General features: G+C 50.6%; 9 protein-coding genes across 9 annotated transcripts; 3 read left to right on the forward strand and 6 right to left on the reverse strand.

Moving 5' to 3' along the window:
- Positions 1-1,263: 1,263 nt before the first annotated feature.
- Positions 1,264-3,336, reverse strand: M437DRAFT_22326 (RNA-binding domain-containing protein; the record flags this gene model as incomplete). The annotated part of the gene is made up of 1 exon (XM_041019039.1): positions 1,264-3,336. A coding segment is annotated over one exon (2,073 nt), but the record flags the coding sequence as incomplete, so codon positions are not given.
- Positions 3,337-3,673: 337 nt separating this feature from the next.
- M437DRAFT_51529 (Arginase/deacetylase) lies at positions 3,674-4,905 on the reverse strand (the record flags this gene model as incomplete). The annotated part of the gene is made up of 3 exons (XM_041022197.1): positions 3,674-4,211; positions 4,261-4,493; positions 4,549-4,905. 3 exons carry the CDS (start codon positions 4,903-4,905, stop codon positions 3,674-3,676), a joined length of 1,128 nt encoding a protein of 375 aa, XP_040878566.1.
- Positions 4,906-5,232: 327 nt separating this feature from the next.
- M437DRAFT_76216 (uncharacterized protein) lies at positions 5,233-6,747 on the reverse strand (the record flags this gene model as incomplete). Its single annotated transcript, XM_041026583.1, has 5 exons — positions 5,233-5,666; positions 5,723-6,031; positions 6,091-6,339; positions 6,388-6,664; positions 6,718-6,747. 5 exons carry the CDS (start codon positions 6,745-6,747, stop codon positions 5,233-5,235), a joined length of 1,299 nt encoding a protein of 432 aa, XP_040878567.1.
- A 216-nt stretch (positions 6,748-6,963) lies between these two features.
- Positions 6,964-9,151, forward strand: M437DRAFT_51500 (pre-mRNA-splicing factor ATP-dependent RNA helicase PRP16; the record flags this gene model as incomplete). The annotated part of the gene is made up of 4 exons (XM_041022194.1): positions 6,964-7,176; positions 7,246-7,317; positions 7,366-8,961; positions 9,017-9,151. The coding sequence occupies 4 exons, from the start codon at positions 6,964-6,966 to the stop codon at positions 9,149-9,151; spliced, it is 2,016 nt and encodes a 671-aa protein (XP_040878568.1).
- Positions 9,152-9,245: 94 nt separating this feature from the next.
- On the reverse strand, positions 9,246-9,981 carry M437DRAFT_9611 (DUF1000-domain-containing protein; the record flags this gene model as incomplete). The annotated part of the gene is made up of 2 exons (XM_041029098.1): positions 9,246-9,663; positions 9,722-9,981. Coding segments are annotated over 2 exons (678 nt in total), but the record flags the coding sequence as incomplete, so codon positions are not given.
- A 260-nt stretch (positions 9,982-10,241) lies between these two features.
- Positions 10,242-11,002, reverse strand: M437DRAFT_76219 (uncharacterized protein; the record flags this gene model as incomplete). The annotated part of the gene is made up of 3 exons (XM_041026584.1): positions 10,242-10,484; positions 10,539-10,902; positions 10,959-11,002. The coding sequence occupies 3 exons, from the start codon at positions 11,000-11,002 to the stop codon at positions 10,242-10,244; spliced, it is 651 nt and encodes a 216-aa protein (XP_040878570.1).
- Positions 11,003-11,418: 416 nt separating this feature from the next.
- M437DRAFT_67012 (AAA-domain-containing protein) lies at positions 11,419-13,602 on the forward strand (the record flags this gene model as incomplete). Its single annotated transcript, XM_041024872.1, has 1 exon — positions 11,419-13,602. One exon carries the CDS (start codon positions 11,419-11,421, stop codon positions 13,600-13,602), a length of 2,184 nt encoding a protein of 727 aa, XP_040878571.1.
- Positions 13,603-14,260: 658 nt separating this feature from the next.
- Positions 14,261-15,273, forward strand: M437DRAFT_51403 (uncharacterized protein; the record flags this gene model as incomplete). The annotated part of the gene is made up of 3 exons (XM_041022175.1): positions 14,261-14,476; positions 14,530-15,013; positions 15,053-15,273. 3 exons carry the CDS (start codon positions 14,261-14,263, stop codon positions 15,271-15,273), a joined length of 921 nt encoding a protein of 306 aa, XP_040878572.1.
- A 191-nt stretch (positions 15,274-15,464) lies between these two features.
- On the reverse strand, positions 15,465-17,156 carry M437DRAFT_85512 (uncharacterized protein; the record flags this gene model as incomplete). The annotated part of the gene is made up of 2 exons (XM_041028296.1): positions 15,465-16,913; positions 16,968-17,156. The coding sequence occupies 2 exons, from the start codon at positions 17,154-17,156 to the stop codon at positions 15,465-15,467; spliced, it is 1,638 nt and encodes a 545-aa protein (XP_040878573.1).
- Between the last annotated feature and the right edge of the window lie 235 nt (positions 17,157-17,391).

The following is a 17,391-nucleotide window of genomic DNA, read 5'->3' on the forward strand; positions in this document are numbered from 1 at the left end:
CAGATGGGCTCTGGTGCTTGTAGACGATCAATGGATCAGAGAGGTAGTAACTTTGGTTGTTTGGTCGTTCTAGAGAAGTCATTTGCCCTTTATTTATCTTGAGCAGTTGCTCCTTCCACATTCCGATCAAGAGATTGATGAGTTTGTTTACTCAACCGTCACGCTTCTTCTTGCTCGACGGACTGTTGATTCTTCATGACGCAGATGCATGTGAGAGACCTGTCATTGCAAAAAGTGATGCATATTGAACACAAGAAACAAAAGAGGCATGCACGTCGATTGAGCAATGACTTGCAGCTTAGAGAAGAAAGATGGTATACCAATTGATGTTATGACAGGCGGCAGCCACAATGGCTATCGACATGAATATGCAGGGTCGCCGGTTAACAACAGGAAAGAAGAAATCTCCGCAGAAGAATGACAAGTCCAAAGATCGTTCACAAGAAAGAGCCATTGGTGTACAAGAAACCAAATGTAGATGTTTGCCGGATTGTGGAGCTTGTGAAAAGCATCGGTTCCTGCCCTTCCGCGAGCTGTATTTTCTTCCTGATTGGGAAGTGGTCACATCTCGATTCTCAATCTATCGAGCCAATTGACTTCGAAGCAAGGAGACGATCTTTGCACGATTTACACACGCGGCACAGGAATGAGTGGGAGAGAAACATTCTAGATTGCAAGATGCACAAAGACCTGTGACGATGGGTGACTACCGACGGCAGCGATGGCCCGAAGGTTGCACAAGAGCTAGAGCTGGGTCCACAGATAAAACCAGGTTCTCTTGCACATCATCCGTTGCTTGTGAACCTGATTAAGAGCAAGATCGAAGCTGACCAGATATATGCTCAACAATCTGGGTTCTTGCAGCTTCTTGTTGAGATTGTATTGTGACACGCATTCGAGTCGAGATGTCTGATCAATTGGGTTTCAACCTGCAGTTGCACATCACATAAACAGACCATAGATATGATCCAAACATGCGCTAGGTTTTGGTTGTAGTAAAAAGAAAATGGTACGAAAATTTTTGTCTAGTCGACCCTCTAGCGACATTTCACCTAACGCCGATGCAATATTTGGTCCACTACCACTTCCTCCTATCAGCAAAAAGCACCCAAACATCGTGTATGACAGACCAAGCTCTCTGACCGAGCGTCGAGCATGAATCCGCAAGACCAACTACGACGGAGAAAAAGACTCAGAAGTTGCACAGACTTCATGCCGTGTCGACGGGTATGAACGTTGACACTTCCTCTAGGCAGCTCCCTGCTTGCGTGCACGGCGAGCCATACGCTTCTTCTGAATGATTTGCTGACGCTTCGCCAACTTCTCATCGGCGGGAGCCTTCTTGTTCTTCTCCTCATCGACAGGAGCCTCGTCCTTGGCGTCTCGCTTGCGCTTGCGGTCGAACTTGCCTCCTTTGCCAGCACCAGACTTGGTGTCACGGCCTGAAGACTGTCTCTTGCCGTCTGCGGTGGGTGCGGTAGCAGCAAATGAACGCTCACGAGATTTCTCCTCCATCTCCTTTCTTCGCTTGACAACCTGTGCGTTCTCGATGGCGAACTCGACGATCAATCGCTTCTTGCGATCCGCAATCATCTCTTGCGACATCTTGCCCTTGCCCTTCTGTTCGTGTGCTTGGTAGCCAATAGCGTGACCGTTCAACCAACGAAGACCCATCAACGCTGAACGGTGGGTGTAGTACTCGATGAAACCGTATCCACGACTACGGCCTGCACCACTCTTCTCGTCCACTTTAGCGCCCTCGCGACCTTCGAAGACGATCTTTGCTTGCTTGACAATACCCTTGGCACGCTTCTTGCGTTCAGCCTCAGCTCTGGCCTCATCTTCACCACCTCTGCTGAGTTCTTCTTTGCTGAGACGTTGGCGCTTGCCCTCCTTGACATCAGTAGCGAAACCAACAACACCCTCTCTGGCGAGTTGTTTCAAGTCTTTTGATGTAACAGATCTGGGAATGTTACGAACAGAGAGACGGGTCAGACTCAAGTGAAGAGAAGGGTTGCTCTCGATGAGGGTCTTTCTCTGCTTGGCACTGGCTTCTCTCATAGTTCTCTCTGAAGGAGGAAGCTGCTCGTACAGAGGGGAGTTGGACGGAATGGTTCCCTCAGACAGCAAGTATAGACGTCTTCTGTCTGTGTCACGCTTGAAGCGGTTAGCAGCACCCTCCTCGGTCAGGCGGTTGGCTTCGCTCTTGTTGACCGCACGGGATACCTGCAGAACGCGTCCGTCCAGAGTGAACTTTCCAGTGGGATCGGCGTCCTCGTTTTGGAGGACAGAGTGGGTCATCTGAATAGAACCGTCTTTGGCCTTGGGGTCGTTCGGGCGGGGAGGCTGGTGTCTAGGTGCAATCTTGAGAACATTGTCGGCGTCTTCAACTTCGTAGAAGCAGACGAAACCAGTACCTCTAGGGCGCTCAGTCTCGTGATCGACAACAATTCTTGCGTAGCGAACTGAGCCAAATTGAGTAAAGTGGTCCTCGAGATCCTCGTCGGTGCATGAGAAAGGCAGATTGCGGATAAAAAGGGTGGATGAGTTGTCCTCTGTTCTCGGCTTAACATCCTCCTCGTCCTCATCGTCATCCAATTCGTCCATATCCTCATCTTCGTCTTCATCCTCCGAACCAGACTCGTCGTCATCCTCGTCCATGATGTGCTCATCGGCACCGTCGGCTGCATCGTCCTCGGTAGCATCTTCCATGGTTGTATCCGTCTCTTTAGTCTCCTCCTGAGGGGTGTTCTCCCAGGTCTCCTTGTCAACAGCCCAATCAACGGCCAATTGTCTTCCATCAATCTCTTTTCCGTTGACACCTTCAATAGCCTTCTCAGCATTGGGTCTGCCACGCATGATGACGAAACCAAAACCACGCAGGAGTCCAGTCTTGCCCTTTGGAAGGACGGTGTGCTTGACCTTTCCATAGCTTTGGAAAAGCTTGGCCAGTTGATCCGGGTACTTGATGCTCCATGGAAGGTTACGAACGATCAGTCTCGGGACCTGAGCAGCAGCTCTCTCCTTTGCCTGGCCCTCTCTGAACTTCTCGCCAGCAGATTGAGCAGCGGCGCCCTTCTCACGGTGTCTAGGTTCGGCAACCTCGCAACGCAACTTCTTGCCGTCGACAGCAAAGCCGTTGAATTCTTCCTTTGCCTTTTGGCAGTCCTCAGCGTCGGCGAACGTGACGAAACCATAGCCCTTGCACTTCTTTGACTCCTTGTCGGTAACGGCGACGGCGTGCTTGATGGGGAAGGAAGCGGAAAAGATTTCGGTCAGAGATTCGGACGTGGTAGACTCAGGCAGAGAGCGAACAAATAGCGAGCGGCGCTGAGCAGCGGCTTCATTTTCGCTTTCCTTGTCAGAGACTTTGGTGACAGCATTGCTCTCGACGGCGGTCTCGGTGGCGGTTTCGACAGCGGCCTTGACCTCTGCAGCATCCAGAGACAATCTTTGCTTCTTGCGTGGGGGCGTCATGGTTGTCTGTGTTTTGTTGTATGGACTTGGAAAAAAGTGCAGCAGCAGCAAACAGGGCCCAACTTTTTGGCAACTGAGACTTTCTTTCCGAGGCAGATCGGCGGGCCTGTGCTTGCGACCTCCCGCCTCCACACCGCCTTTCAGCTTCTACCAATCCAACTTCTACCAAAATATACCAATTCTATCGTGTTCTTATCTACTCTTGTCCTGCCTTGACAGGTTGATCCACCATCAATTGCAAAAGAGACATGACCACCTCTGATGCTGCCAATGTTGTTGGCTCGCCAGCATTGTCGTAGATTGGTGCCACTTCCACAACATCTCCACCAATAATATCCAACCCAGACAAGCCATCGAGAATTGTTAGAAGTTCTCGAGTAGTCCATCCTCCAACTTCTGCTGTACCAGTAGCAGGGGCATAGGCTGGGTCAAGCACGTCAATATCCACGCTAATATAGACCTTCGTTCCAGCAACGCGACGCTTGAGCTTTTCGATCACTCCCTGAGGCGTGATCCTGTCCATGTCCCTCGCTGTGATTATGTCAAACCCACACTTGCGATCGTTCTTGACATCGTGCTTCTTGTTCATAACAGGTGCTCTTATTCCTGCGTGAATCGACGTGTTTCTGATCAGCCCTTCTTCGTGGGCAATGTGAAGGAAGGTGCCGTGGTTGACTCCAGCATAATGCGACACACCTCCTCCGAGAACCTCAGGATCCCAGGTATCAATATGGCTGCACGTGTATTAGTTTATAGCATCTTCAGTCACGAGGATATCCTGACCTGTCGAAGTGGATCACACTCACGGCACCCCAAGATTTAAAGGTAGATCTCAAGGCAGACAGTGTCGTGGTGTGGTCACCACCCAATGTGACAAGTCGCGGCACGGTGTAGTCACTCGAATTGGTAGCTCGGCTTGAAACGATCTTGTGTGCCATATCGAGCTGCTTCAAAGCCACCGTGTTGTCCAATACCGTCAAAGGTGCATCTCCACAGTCGACTATCGTAGCCCAATCCTTGTCTTGGAATTAGCTGAGTGTCATAAACCACCGCTTAATTTGCGCTCAGTACCTTAAATACATTCTTTCCGTTGTATATACTCCAAGCAGCATCCGGGTGAATACGACGAGATCCTGTCCTAATTCCATTGGGTCCAAATCTAGCACCTGGCCTGGCGGTCACGCCAGTGTCGAACGGAGCACCTAGAATGGCAATGTCGTACTTCTCAGAGCCGCTCTCATCAAGACAGTGAACATACGGGAGATTGGCGAATGTAGTCAATCCTGCAAACTTGGCTCCAGTAATATCGATATCTTCGTGACCTGAGACGTGCATCATAGGAGATTGATATCCTGCTACAGGTGGGAATGTTATGTCCCGGCCCGTAGCGGTAGAAGCGAGCAATAAGACTGAAAGTGCAGAGATCATTGTGAGATATATGATTGCTGCTCCGACAGAGAAATGGTATAAGAACGATACATGGAAGGAAAATATGAGATGCCCTTGTAATTTATAAAACGATCCGAAGTGTTGACAAGGTTCATGGCAGTTCGGTTATCGCATAGACATGCTTAACATACCCAAAGAGGAAGGCCTTTGCGACAAGACTGACGTAGCCGTTTTGATGGTTTGGTCGTTGAAAACACTCAAGAATTCCGATTGTATCAACGATTGTCATTACTCCCATTCTGTTTACATGTTTACGAGAGTGCTGAAAAAATTGTCACGGGTATAAAATTCGGTTAATGCTACCTCTCATGCGGGCTTCTTGCCAGTCAACAGAGCCTCAGCTTCCTTGTCTCTGACATTGGTGCTTCCAGACCTCTCGCTAGCTTGAAGGCCTTTAGGAGCTTCAGCTGACTCGGCGGTAACACTCTTGCGAGCAGCCTCCTTTAGGCGTGCAGTATCAGACTCTCTGGTGTCCTTGGTCTTTGTCTCCTTCTCGTCATCGCTGTCACCGAGACTGAAAGGATCGTTCTCCTCCGATTCCGGGTTGGGCGCAATCGAGGTCAAAGGCTGCCACTTGGCTGACTTGGCAGCAGCACCACTAGGGGATGGCTGGCGCTGGTTCTTTCGATCTATAGCGTCGACTTCATCAACTGGACCGGACTGCGGAGGAGGAACGTTGGCCTTGAAAAGGTCGGGGTTGGAAAGAGGACGGTTGCGTGAAGATGAAGCACGAGGTTGGGCTAGTCCTAGGGTCAGCAAATGCACGTCCACCCAAATCAGCATCTTCTTGACATACCTTCATCATCACGTAGCTCGAGGGCTGTGAAGTCGTCGTCCAGAACGCGGTTGTCCAAATCGTAGCGATCCTTGTCTGTGCTCTTTCTGCTTACATCGGCCGATCTGCGAATGCCATAGAGCTGCTCGGATTGTGAAGCGCCAAAATTCTGTCTACGAGGAGGGCTGTCCTGTCTTGTAGGACCGGCGTATGGGTCGTCATTGTCATCTCCATCCAGCTTCTTTCTGAAATCGGTGATCCATTTGTTGACCTTGGTTTGTGTCTCCAAGAAACCCTTGCGCACGTTCTCCTTGATCTGAGGAAGGTCATCTACAGCCGAGTTAGCCATTAGTCCAAAGACGCTGGTTTTGGACTGAGTAAGATTGTACCATCGAAAAAGTTGTATTCTTTGTCTTCATCTCCATAACCTGGACGCTGCTGTCTAGGACGATTAGGAAGAGGCGGGCCACGATCGTCATCGTCACGTCTGCCACGCTGCGAGCGGGACTCTGACTGAAAATGTTGGGCGAGTTGGCGGGCGTATTGTTCGTCGGCGTCGAGCTGGCGCTGAGCCTGGGTAGGTCTCGGGGGACGTGGTGGTGGAGCCTCTTCGGGCTTGAAGTTAGGGTCGGACATGGCTTACAGGCTGTCAGTAAGAGTCTACAAGACATAAACAAGCAACGTACCCAGCAGAGCGTTGAATGCGGGCTCGACATTGCCACCACTGGCCATCAAGACAGCGCTGATGACCTTGGAGTCGATTGTGGGAAAGGCCTCCTTGAGCGTTTTCTCGTTCTCAGACTTGGGGCTCAAGGGGCGCGCAGGCTTGGGCGGAGCATCTTCATCCTCAACCTCGACGAAGCTGACTTGCTTAGGGGTAGGGCTCTTGAGAGGACTGCTGTCGTGGTGATCATCGTCGAAGTCAAGCTCGCGTGCTGTTGTTGGCGACTCGGCGCCTGCTTTCTGCGTGCCAGTTGTGTCAGTCTCTGTGGATGAAACGCATACAAGGAGCGTACGGGCTTCTCTGAGTTTGAACCTTCGGACATGGCGACGGTGTTGTGTGCTGCAGAAGTCAAGATGTTTAGGCGGGTGAGCCGAGGGGTAGGTAGAGCAGCAGCTCGTGGACCCTGTTTCACCAAGCCACCGGCAACGCCGCGCAGCGTCATGTCTGGTCGTTTTCCAACACCATCACTACGAGGACCAAATCATGGGGTTTCTACACCACTAAACGAGCTACCTAGTTATAGTCCTTTGAGGTCAACATGGCAGATTTCGACCTCTCCCGCGATTTTATTCCTGCCCTTCATAAACCTTCGTCTCTACTCCCAATCGCCCGCCATCGCAAAAGTCTTCTCTATTTGATCGAAACATATCCTGTTGTTATTGTTGTGGGTCAGACCGGAAGCGGTAAAACAACTCAGATCCCTCAATTCCTACACCAGGCAGGATGGTGCGGACAAGGGAAGATGATTGCAGTCACTCAGGTGGGTGAGTACTAGAACGTTGTAAACATCCACCATGACACATACTCACAGGAATCTTAGCCCCGTAGGGTTGCTGCTACTACAGTAGCTGCGAGAGTCGCTGAAGAAATGAGATGCAATCTTGGTCAAGAGGTGCCTACATCTCTTCCCGTTTCAGTCGAGAAATACTAACTCATGCAGGTCGGATACTCAATCAGATTCGAGGACGTAACCTCAGCAGCCACAAAGATCAAATTTTTGACTGATGGTTTGCTCTTGAGGGAGGCACTCGTAGATCCTTTACTATCGCGGTACTCGGTCATCATGGTTGATGAAGCCCACGAACGCTCCCTGAGTTCAGACATCTTGCTAGGAGTCTTGAAGAAGATCAGAAAACGCCGACCAGACTTGAGGATAATCGTCAGCAGTGCAACTCTACAAGCCGAGGACTTTTTGGACTTTTTCACGCGCGACGAGAGCAATTTAGAGAAATCAACAAAGTCAGATGAACCTGGTGGTGATGTCGGCCGCATCGTAAATCTCGAAGGCAGAATGTTCCCAGTCGACATTCATTATCTGACAGCTCCCGCTGAGGATTACGTTGAACGTGCTGTCCAGACTGTCTTCGATATACATACACAGGAGGGCGAAGGCGATATCTTGATTTTTTTGACCGGACGTGAAGAGATCGATGCATGCATATCCATGATCGCCGACCGCTTACCTTCTCTACCTCGTGGCTCACAAGCCCTCCAACCACTACCGCTCTACGCTGGTCTCTCGACAGAACAACAGATGTACGTCTTCGAACCTGCAGCAGAAGACACTCGAAAAGTCATTGTGGCTACAAATATTGCGGAAGCTTCGGTGACCATACCTGGCATAGTCTTCGTCATCGACTCGGGTTTTGTCAAGTTACGAGCATTCAACCCGAGCACTGGCATCGAGACTTTGACAGCGACTGCGGTCTCCAAAGCTGCTGCAACTCAGAGAGCCGGTCGAGCTGGACGAACAAAATCTGGAAAATGTTATCGTCTTTACACAGAAGCTGCATATGATGCTTTGGAGGATGCCTCTGTGCCTGAGATTCAGAGAAGCAACCTTGCTCCAGTGATTCTACAGCTGAAATGCCTGGGCATCGATAACATCATTCGCTTCGACTACCTAACACCGCCACCATCAGAGCTCGTTGTCCGAGCACTGGAGATGCTATATTCTCTAGGAGCACTAGACGACTATGCAAGACTAACCAAACCCTTGGGTGTTCGCATGGCAGAATTGGCTGTAGAGCCTATGATGGCCAAAGTCCTGCTTTCCGCACCAGACTTTGGATGTCTCAGCGAGATTCTGACGATCGCTGCTATGACGACTTTACAAGGCGCAGTGTGGTTTCAACACGGAGGTGAAAAGAAGGCAATGGAGTCATCAAGGTGGAAGTTCGCAGTCGCAGAGGGCGATCATTTGACAATGCTCAATGCGTATCAAGCGTTTGTCACTAAAGGCAAGAAGGATGCTTCGTGGTGCCGCAATCATCACCTCAACTTCAAAAGCATGACGAAAGCTGTCAGTGTGCGGAACCAGCTCAAGCGATACATGGAGCGGTTCGGCATCAACGTAGACGAGTCTTTGAGCTCTAAGGGCGTGTTGACTGTGGGAGGCCCAGACAAGGCAGAACAGATCCGTCGATGTCTGACAGCAGGCTACTTTGTGCATGCGGCTAGGATGCAACCGGACGGAACATTCCAGACGGTGGATGGCAGCATGACATTGCACGCACATCCTAGCTCTCTGATGTTTGTGAGTAATTCCTGTTTTTAATGTCTTGACGCGACAGCACTAATAGGCCAAACAGAACCGAAAGGCGGACTGGGTCATCTTCCACGAAGTCATGCAGACAGGAGACAAGACGTTCATCAGAGACATAACAAAGATAGAAAAGAGCTGGCTGACAGAGTATGCACCAGCGTATTACCAGATACGCAAGTAGCAGACTCAACATCAGCGCAGTTTTGTAATACCCTACGAGTTTGTTCTCTTATTTTCCACTCTTCTGATTGACGTTGTGATTACATGCCATTACCTCGACCACCTGCCCCTCCCAGGCGACTGCCCACCTCGCCCCTGACACCAGAGACCATCTTGTGATCACTTGGATTGGCAGCAGCCTCATAGACAAAATTGATGGGTTCACGGTTTAAAGCCATCCACTCACCCTTGAAGCCAAGGTAAGAAATACGCGTCTCATCCTCATCGCCTCTTCCCCAGTTGTCTTCGAAGAACAGATCCAGCGAGCGCACCGTGTTGAACAGAGCACGCTTGACAGGGACTTCCTGGACATCATTGCTTTGCGACAGCGACAAGGTCTGGGTTGGCTGGACCTCTGAGGCGGTGCTGAAGTCGAGGTCGTCGCGGTTGATGAAGAGTTTGAGCGTTAGAGGCGCGGAGTCGGTCGTGGATGTGCGGATCATGATGGAGTGCAGGCGGATTTGTGCCGTGAAGCTTTGTTCATGGATATGTTAGCATGAAGGTCGTGCAGAGGGTATGGTAGACAGCATACGGGATATGCATCAGCAATTGCTCGTCGGCATCGCTGCAGAGTTCGGGCTCAGGGTTCAATCGCTCGTCCCATGTCTTTTTACAGATGTTGCTTCCGGATCCTGAGGCGCTCTCATTCAGAGTGTTGATGGCGTCAAAGTCGATCTGTTTGTAAAGGCTGTTTTGCAGAGCCGGAGTGATGTCGTCTGAATGGTCGTGGACGCCGTGCGCGTGGCTGTGGCCGTGGCCATGGCCTTCGTGTTCGTCGTGACAGTGCGACATGATGCCTGTGGTGCTTTGGTGAACAGTTGGTGGATTCTTCACATGTTTGCGAAATGGCAGATTCTAGAAATTGAAGCTGCCCATTCATGTCATTGGTATTGTAGCCCGTGCGTCATACAGTATGTCAGGAGCACGAGCACGAGATCAACAAACACACACATCATGATTGCAACTTGGTGTGTATCGAAAGAAAACCAGACTCATGGGTATTGAACTAAAATCAGAAAACACCACTATTCCCTCATGCTTCGTGTCTCATCTCATGCAAGTATAGGCTCAGCACCATTGCCCATCTCTCGTTCTCTTGCTCTTCGTGCCGCTCGTTCTTTTGCCGATTCTTTGGGCGCGTCTGTAGGTGCGTTTGGCATGGGTGCGATGACTCCCTCTTCCACTGTGCTGGGCATTCTCTGTCTGTTTGCTTCTGCCGCCAGAGCCTCGAGCTCATCCTCGACTTCGTCTTCTTCTTGGTTGGTCATCCTCGTACCAAGCATCTCGTTAATCTCCTACAAGACTGTCAGTATGCGTGTGCAGCTGTTTGAGAGCATGGAGCGACGTGCGTTTTGATATGCCTGGGCCTCCTCATTCTCGCCCAAGATGAGCTCGACGCGTTCCAAGCCACCCATCTCCTTGTGTATCTCTTTCAATACTTTTGTGCCTTGTTGCAAGCCAAAGACGACATCTTTTTGTACAAGGGCAAACTCGACGTCGCTCGTGAGGGTCTCGAGCTGTGCCAATTGCTGATCTGTTTTGGCGAGTAACGACTCTTGGTACTTCTTCTTCCGTAGAGCGAGCAGAGCGCGTCGCTTGTCACCATTCCGCAGACATTCCTTGGCTATCTCTTTCTCTCTATTGGTAATGACAGTTATGCGTTTTTGATATTGGTGTAGCTTATCGCGCTGGTTCTTCATGTCAAGGATCGCCCTTGGTTGGGTGTCAGAAGGGAGATGGCGACGGTGGACAGGGACATGGTGGCTGACCTATCCTGGGCGGATATCTTGGGTGTACTCGATGAGTTGCCCATGTTGACAAAGATATGGCGAGGTTGGGCGCAGATTGTGTACTCTATCGCGTGTGCCCCTCGGGGATGAAGGGCGGATTGGCATGTGAATATGTTGATGTCATTCGGAAAAGCTTCGGCTGCTGAGGTCTCCTCGAAGAGAAAGCATCTGGTGCCGTGTTGGACTGCTGCTTGGTCTGCGTGCAGAGGGGGAGGGCAACGGGCTCAATTTGCGCAAACCATCTCTTGTTGAGTGCACCTCCAAGACTATGTGTAGAAATGCACAGTGGTAGACTGCATGTCAAAGAGTTCCACTGAGACGCCGGAAACATTTGGGTGCCCTGGCCAATCGCTGCCCCACATTGTCTGATGTCCCTGAAAAAAAGTCCATCAACAATTCGTTCGCAGCAAATCACAGTCGCCTACACATACACACCACCATGCCTGGGAGACCCTCCTCGCGCCTGCGCCAGGGTCTGGACAACGAAGTCTACCAGGCTGTGACTCATTTGCTCCAGGATCCCCTGAACCGACCTGATGTCCGCAGTTTATATCAAGCCATCCAGCGATCAAATTCTAGTCTGAAGCGCAAACCGAAGCGATCACTCGAAGATAGTCTCGAACGCATTCTCGATACCTTGGAAGACGACGCTGTTCAGGAAGACGAAGAGGCCGAAGCCGACAAACTCGTAGTAGAGGAACCAAACATCATGAACAAGAGCATCACTGGTTCTTGGAAGATTGCCACGCCCACCACAGCCCCTGGCACTCCTGCGGTAACCGGAACAGAGACAAAGAAGAGAGAGTCCAACGGAGAACCCATGAAGAAACGCATCAAGCGTGAAAAGAATGAAGAAATCGACCGCTCTCCACCCACTGGAATCGCCCTCGAGGATTTGGGTGGTGTCAACGATGTCAAGCGCCAGCTCATGAACCTCCTCACCTTGCCTTTACTGCGCCCACAGCGCTATGCCGATCTCAACGTCCCCCTTCCTCGCGGTATCCTTCTCCACGGCCCTCCTGGATGCGGTAAATCCATGCTGGCAAGAGCAAGTGCTGCAAAGCTGGGTGTTCCTTTTATCGAAATCGCCGGTCCATCTGTCGTATCTGGCATGTCGGGAGAATCTGAAAAACAAATCCGCGATCGCTTTGACGAAGCCCGCAAACACGCCCCTTGCTTGATCTTTATCGATGAGATTGATGTTATCGCTCCCAAACGCGAGAGCTCGCAAAGTCAGATGGAGAAGCGAATCGTCGCCCAGCTTCTCATCAGCATGGACAGCTTGGCTCTAGATAACAAGGAGAACAACGGCAAGCCTGTCATCGTGCTAGCTGCCACCAACAGACCGGACACCATCGATTCTGCCTTGAGACGAGGTGGTCGCTTCGACACAGAAATCAACATGGGTGTGCCCAATGAGCCCATGAGAGAGAAAATCCTGCGCACACAAACAAGAAACACGCCTATCTCTGGCGATGTCGATTTCCCAAGACTTGCAAAGATGACCCCTGGTTTCGTGGGTGCCGATCTGAGGGATCTTGTAGGCAAGGCTGCTACATGGGCTATGGACCGTTACCAAGACGCCTTGATCAAACAGGTAGAAGCAACGACAGACGGGATGGAGCTCGATGATAACTCAGAACCAAATGTTGATGAACTCTGGGATCGCCTGGTCGTCCGCGCAAGAAACACCGAGATGGACGAGCCTGAGGGCTTTGAGCAAACAATTATTCCTATGGAAGCGTTCCTGACTGTCTTGCCTACAATCACACCCTCTTCCAAGCGTGAAGGCTTTGCAACGATACCTGACACTACCTGGGAAGACATCGGTGCACTCGCCAACGTTAGAGAAGAGCTTCAAACTGCAATCGTGGAACCCATCAAATCGCCCGATCTGTATGCCGCTGTTGGTATTTCTGCGCCTACTGGTGTCTTGCTCTGGGGTCCTCCTGGTTGTGGTAAGACATTGCTTGCCAAAGCAGTCGCAGCCGAATCAAAGGCCAATTTCATCAGTGTCAAGGGTCCGGAACTCCTCAACAAGTATGTTGGAGAGTCAGAACGTGCAGTGCGTACGCTGTTCAACCGCGCTCGCTCGTCCGCGCCTTGTGTCATCTTCTTCGATGAGCTTGATGCGCTTGTGCCTCGTCGTGACGACTCGTTGTCCGAAGCATCTGCACGTGTCGTCAATACCCTGCTCACTGAGCTCGATGGTCTGTCTCATCGCGCTGGTATCTATGTCATTGCTGCAACCAACAGACCTGACATCATCGATGAGGCCATGATGCGCCCTGGTCGCCTCGAAACCAAGATTTACGTCGGTCTGCCAGGCACGGACGAGCGTGTTGAAATCCTCAGGGCCCTCATTCAATCCAGAGCTAAGGACGGCAGAGCTGGCGTATGGCCTGCAGGCATCGAGGAAATCGCTCGGGACGAGAAGTGCAATGGCTATTCTGGTGCTGACTTGGAATCACTTCTACGACAAGCCGGTCAGCACTGTCTGAAACGCAAAGACAGCAAGGTCGCTCAAGAAGATTTCGAGTACGCCATCAGTGTCGTACACAAGAGTGTTGGAAGTATTGAAAAGTATGAGAGGCTGAAGAAGAAATTCGCAAGCGGCTTCTAAAATGGACCGTGCTCGAGATGATCGTTTTGTTGTATACCCCAATAGATTTGAATATAGATCAAGTCAAGCTTACATGTTCTCCAGTATCTCGTCGATGATTTGCGGTGATATCGTGTGCTATCACAATGCACGGTACTATTAGCATCAGGGGTGTGACCATTGAAATACCTGATCTGAAGCTCTCTCCGTGGACATCATCTCGTTCTGAATAGTATTGTGACTTTCTAAAGCTACACTATTCCAGGCTCTACTACTTGGAGCATTAAGCATATCATAACATCGCATTAACACTCGCCTCAGACTACTAACAATGCGTCAGTCAATGAGTGTCAAGTGTGTGTCTAATTTTATCTCCTGTTTTCCTTATCTCAAGAAAAGTTGTGGTGGATTTTGGCGCTAGATCCTTCGCTCCTGTGATCTTCTTCGATCCTTACCCAAAGCATCGGAGACACACCCCGCTCCCAAACAATTGATCAGATCTTCAAGGCGCAAGAACAACTGCGCCGAGCAGAGTGAGTGCATGCGAAATACGGCGTTGATGACTCCTTCTAAGCATACGGGCACTCTTTTTGTCCTCTTTCTCCACACCTCTGGGAATTGACCGCCAAACAGGAATACGAAGCGCACTACGAGGACTTGGATCCTCGCAGGTCGCAGGATGACTACGCCAATACGACACGCCAAAGGTATTGCTAGATGGCGTTACATCTCGGGTGGCTACAACAAATATTGGTACCTGAGGTCTGCCCTTCGTTGGCTGACCATCGCCGCTGCCGTAACAGACTTGATCGTGTTCGCCGTCTTGTACAGTGATTGGTCAGAAGCTTACAATGTCGATACCATGTATCTCGGCAGCGTACTTTTCATCGTAGCTGTAAGTGATCAGCTAAGCACAACGAGACACAGCAAGCTTATCATAATCAACAGCCACTGCTATCATTCGTGACCAGTGCGATGGCAATCACGCTCTTGTTTCTCTTGCGAAGGAAGGTTACTATCAATCCTGGAGGGTTGCTGTCTCTGGACCTTGTTACTGGCTTGCTACTAGTCACGGACCTGGTCTTGAATATGCAATTCTCCCCCAATTGGCCTCGCGGGATATTCAGTAGAGGAGAAGGGGTTTTTCGGGTGCTTTGGTGCTTTTGCCTAATTTTGGGTGTTCTACACTGTATCCTATTCTTGCTGGAGATCTGGGAAGTACATGTTCATCGGCGAATGTCACGAGAACAACGTAACCTTGACAGCTCCAACGATGTTGAGGCTGGTGATGCTGGTTCGAAGACAGAATCCAGCGAGCCTGATGCTGATTCAGATGCTATTGAGTTACAGGACACTGCCTCACCAGCTCCAGCTGCAGTAGAAGTCCCCAATGTGCCCTCACATGCAGAGGCGCCAGATACCACTTCTTCTCGTACCGAGCTTCCCGATAGCGCCCGAGTCGAGATGCCAGCTGCATTACCGGCCACGATCTTAGTCGAACTTCCTGATGGACGGATACTGGAACTGCCTGAGGGGAGCCGTGTAGAACTGCCAGCTGAGCACAGAGCTGAGTTACCTGATACCAGCAGAAAATTGCGCATCAACACAAATGACCTTGATTCGGCGTCAACAGCTTCCACTGAATGGTATGGCAGTAGTCCAGTGGCGCCGTCATACAGAACGCAAGAGTAGCAGAAGTAATATCACGAAATGTATACACAACTACAATTTGCAACGAGGGCTCTCGAGCCCACATGAAAGCTTAGAGCTATATCTCTCTGGTATGCTCGCAAAATAACATGATCGTGAAAAGTCGGTGTATAAACTTGAACATAAAATTGAACATTCACAAATGCAAATACATGGGCACGATATATGCGACCCTAATGATTGGATGGAAGGTACCACGGACCTTTGTTGTCTTTGAAGACTTCGTTCTCTGTTCCTCCACACACATCTTCATATCTCCACCAGTACTTGGTCTCGTTCCTTGCGCCGCCTTTCCAGTCATCATCGCCCCACCATTGTCGGCGAGAAGAAGCGTCGTAGCCAGAGACGGCGACGGGGCCAATAGGCATTTGAATATGGACATCGAACAACTTGCGCGCATACTTTTGGTACCACATGTAGGACCACCATGTTTCGCGCGGCGAGCCACTGCGATAGTTGTTCATGTCGTGCTGGATAACAGCAGGTGTGACTCCAGTCCAGGCATTGGTGAGGAGAGACACATTTGTCCACGATGTGTTGCGGGGAGGAAGGACTTCCTGACTGTAAGTCCAAAATGGCGGCAAAGATGAACCAACATCAGGCGCGATTTGGTTGATCCGACTATCGCTGATGCCGTGCTTAGCGTTGGCTGCATGCACAGATGCTGCATCGCCAAACTTGACAAACTCCATATCGCCATCGGCGTGGGCAGTCTCGAAGGCGAGTCCACTGGCATAATCCAAGCCGATTCCGTACTCTCGTGAGAGATCAGTCTCTCTCAACTGTTGTGCCTTTCTATCCTCGGCTGCACTGGCACTCTCCCAGACCGACGAGAACCACGAGGCTGATGACTTTTTATAGGATACACGAGCCATCTCTTGCTCGGCGAAAAGCTGACCAAGAACCTTGCCTTCGTCTTGAAGATGCTGATCGCCCATAACGCGCTTTGCGGCCTCAGCGTAGAGCTTGCGCAATTCTTTGACGGGACCCATCGCGAAGCCTGAGTTTATGTATCGTGGGCGCTGCTTGGTGAAAGGGTCCTTTCCCTCACCAGCGTCAGCATCAGTCTGAGGGCCATAGATGTTGCTGGGCAGTGTGGATTCGGGCACTGCTGCGCAAGCTGGATCCTCTGCGCTCCAGGGTGAACAGTCTCTTTGTGCACCGAAGATGATTTTCTGACGAATGCCTAGGACGTCAGCATTCACGCCGAGTTCTTTTCTGATGCGCTCGTCCGCATTTCTGTTCGATTCAAAGTAGCGGTCAAGAAGTGTTTGGGGACGTAATTGAAACCAGGTATTTAGCCCATCGGCAATAATAACCAGATCCTCGTCGAAAGTTGTTGAGGTGTTCCTGAGATACTTGTCGATGCCAAGGATACTGGTCTTGCGAGAAATGCGTTGAGCCAAGTCCAGAGTGGAGTCAGCATTCTCGTCCTCCTTCTCATCCTTCTTACCCGCGAATCCTATCAATATTGGCTCCGGATAGTTCAGAATGGCGGTACTAAGAACAGTTTTGCAATAATTGGCATCGGAATGCCTCACCGGGAAAAGCATCCGGAGGTAAGCTGGTGGTAGCAATGCCTCCTTCGAGGAAACGATGGTTCTGGCAGAACCATGGCCACCCTATGTTGTTAGGTTGGTCAAAAGAAAATATCAAAAGGATGCAAAGTCACATACCGAAGATAGAAATACGAAAATGGCGAGTAAGGATCCAAGGATTATGATCACCGGTTTGACGTGTCGTGTAGATCGTGTTTTGGTGGTGTGCTCTTTCTCGAAACCATCTTCAAGGTCAACCCGCTCATAATTTGGCCCACTGCCTTGCCACAGGCTTTGCTTGAGCTTATTCATGATACCTTGAACCATCGTGAGTCGGTCGTCACGAAGGGGTCGAAACTCTGAAAAACAAAATCCAATCGAGATAAAACAAAAGAATGGATATCGCAAGCAAAAGACGGAAGGAATCACAGAACCCCTGGACGGCGGTCTTGTTGTAAAAGAGAGTCAGGACACTTGTGTTTCGCGCGCGTGTGCGAACCTGACTCCCTAAGTAATAGATCAGTGTACTTAGCAAAAAACGGCGCGCGGACGAGTCGACGCT

Source organism: Aureobasidium melanogenum, assembly GCF_000721775.1.
Source record: "Aureobasidium melanogenum CBS 110374 unplaced genomic scaffold scaffold_14, whole genome shotgun sequence".
Lineage (NCBI taxonomy): Eukaryota > Fungi > Ascomycota > Dothideomycetes > Dothideales > Saccotheciaceae > Aureobasidium > Aureobasidium melanogenum.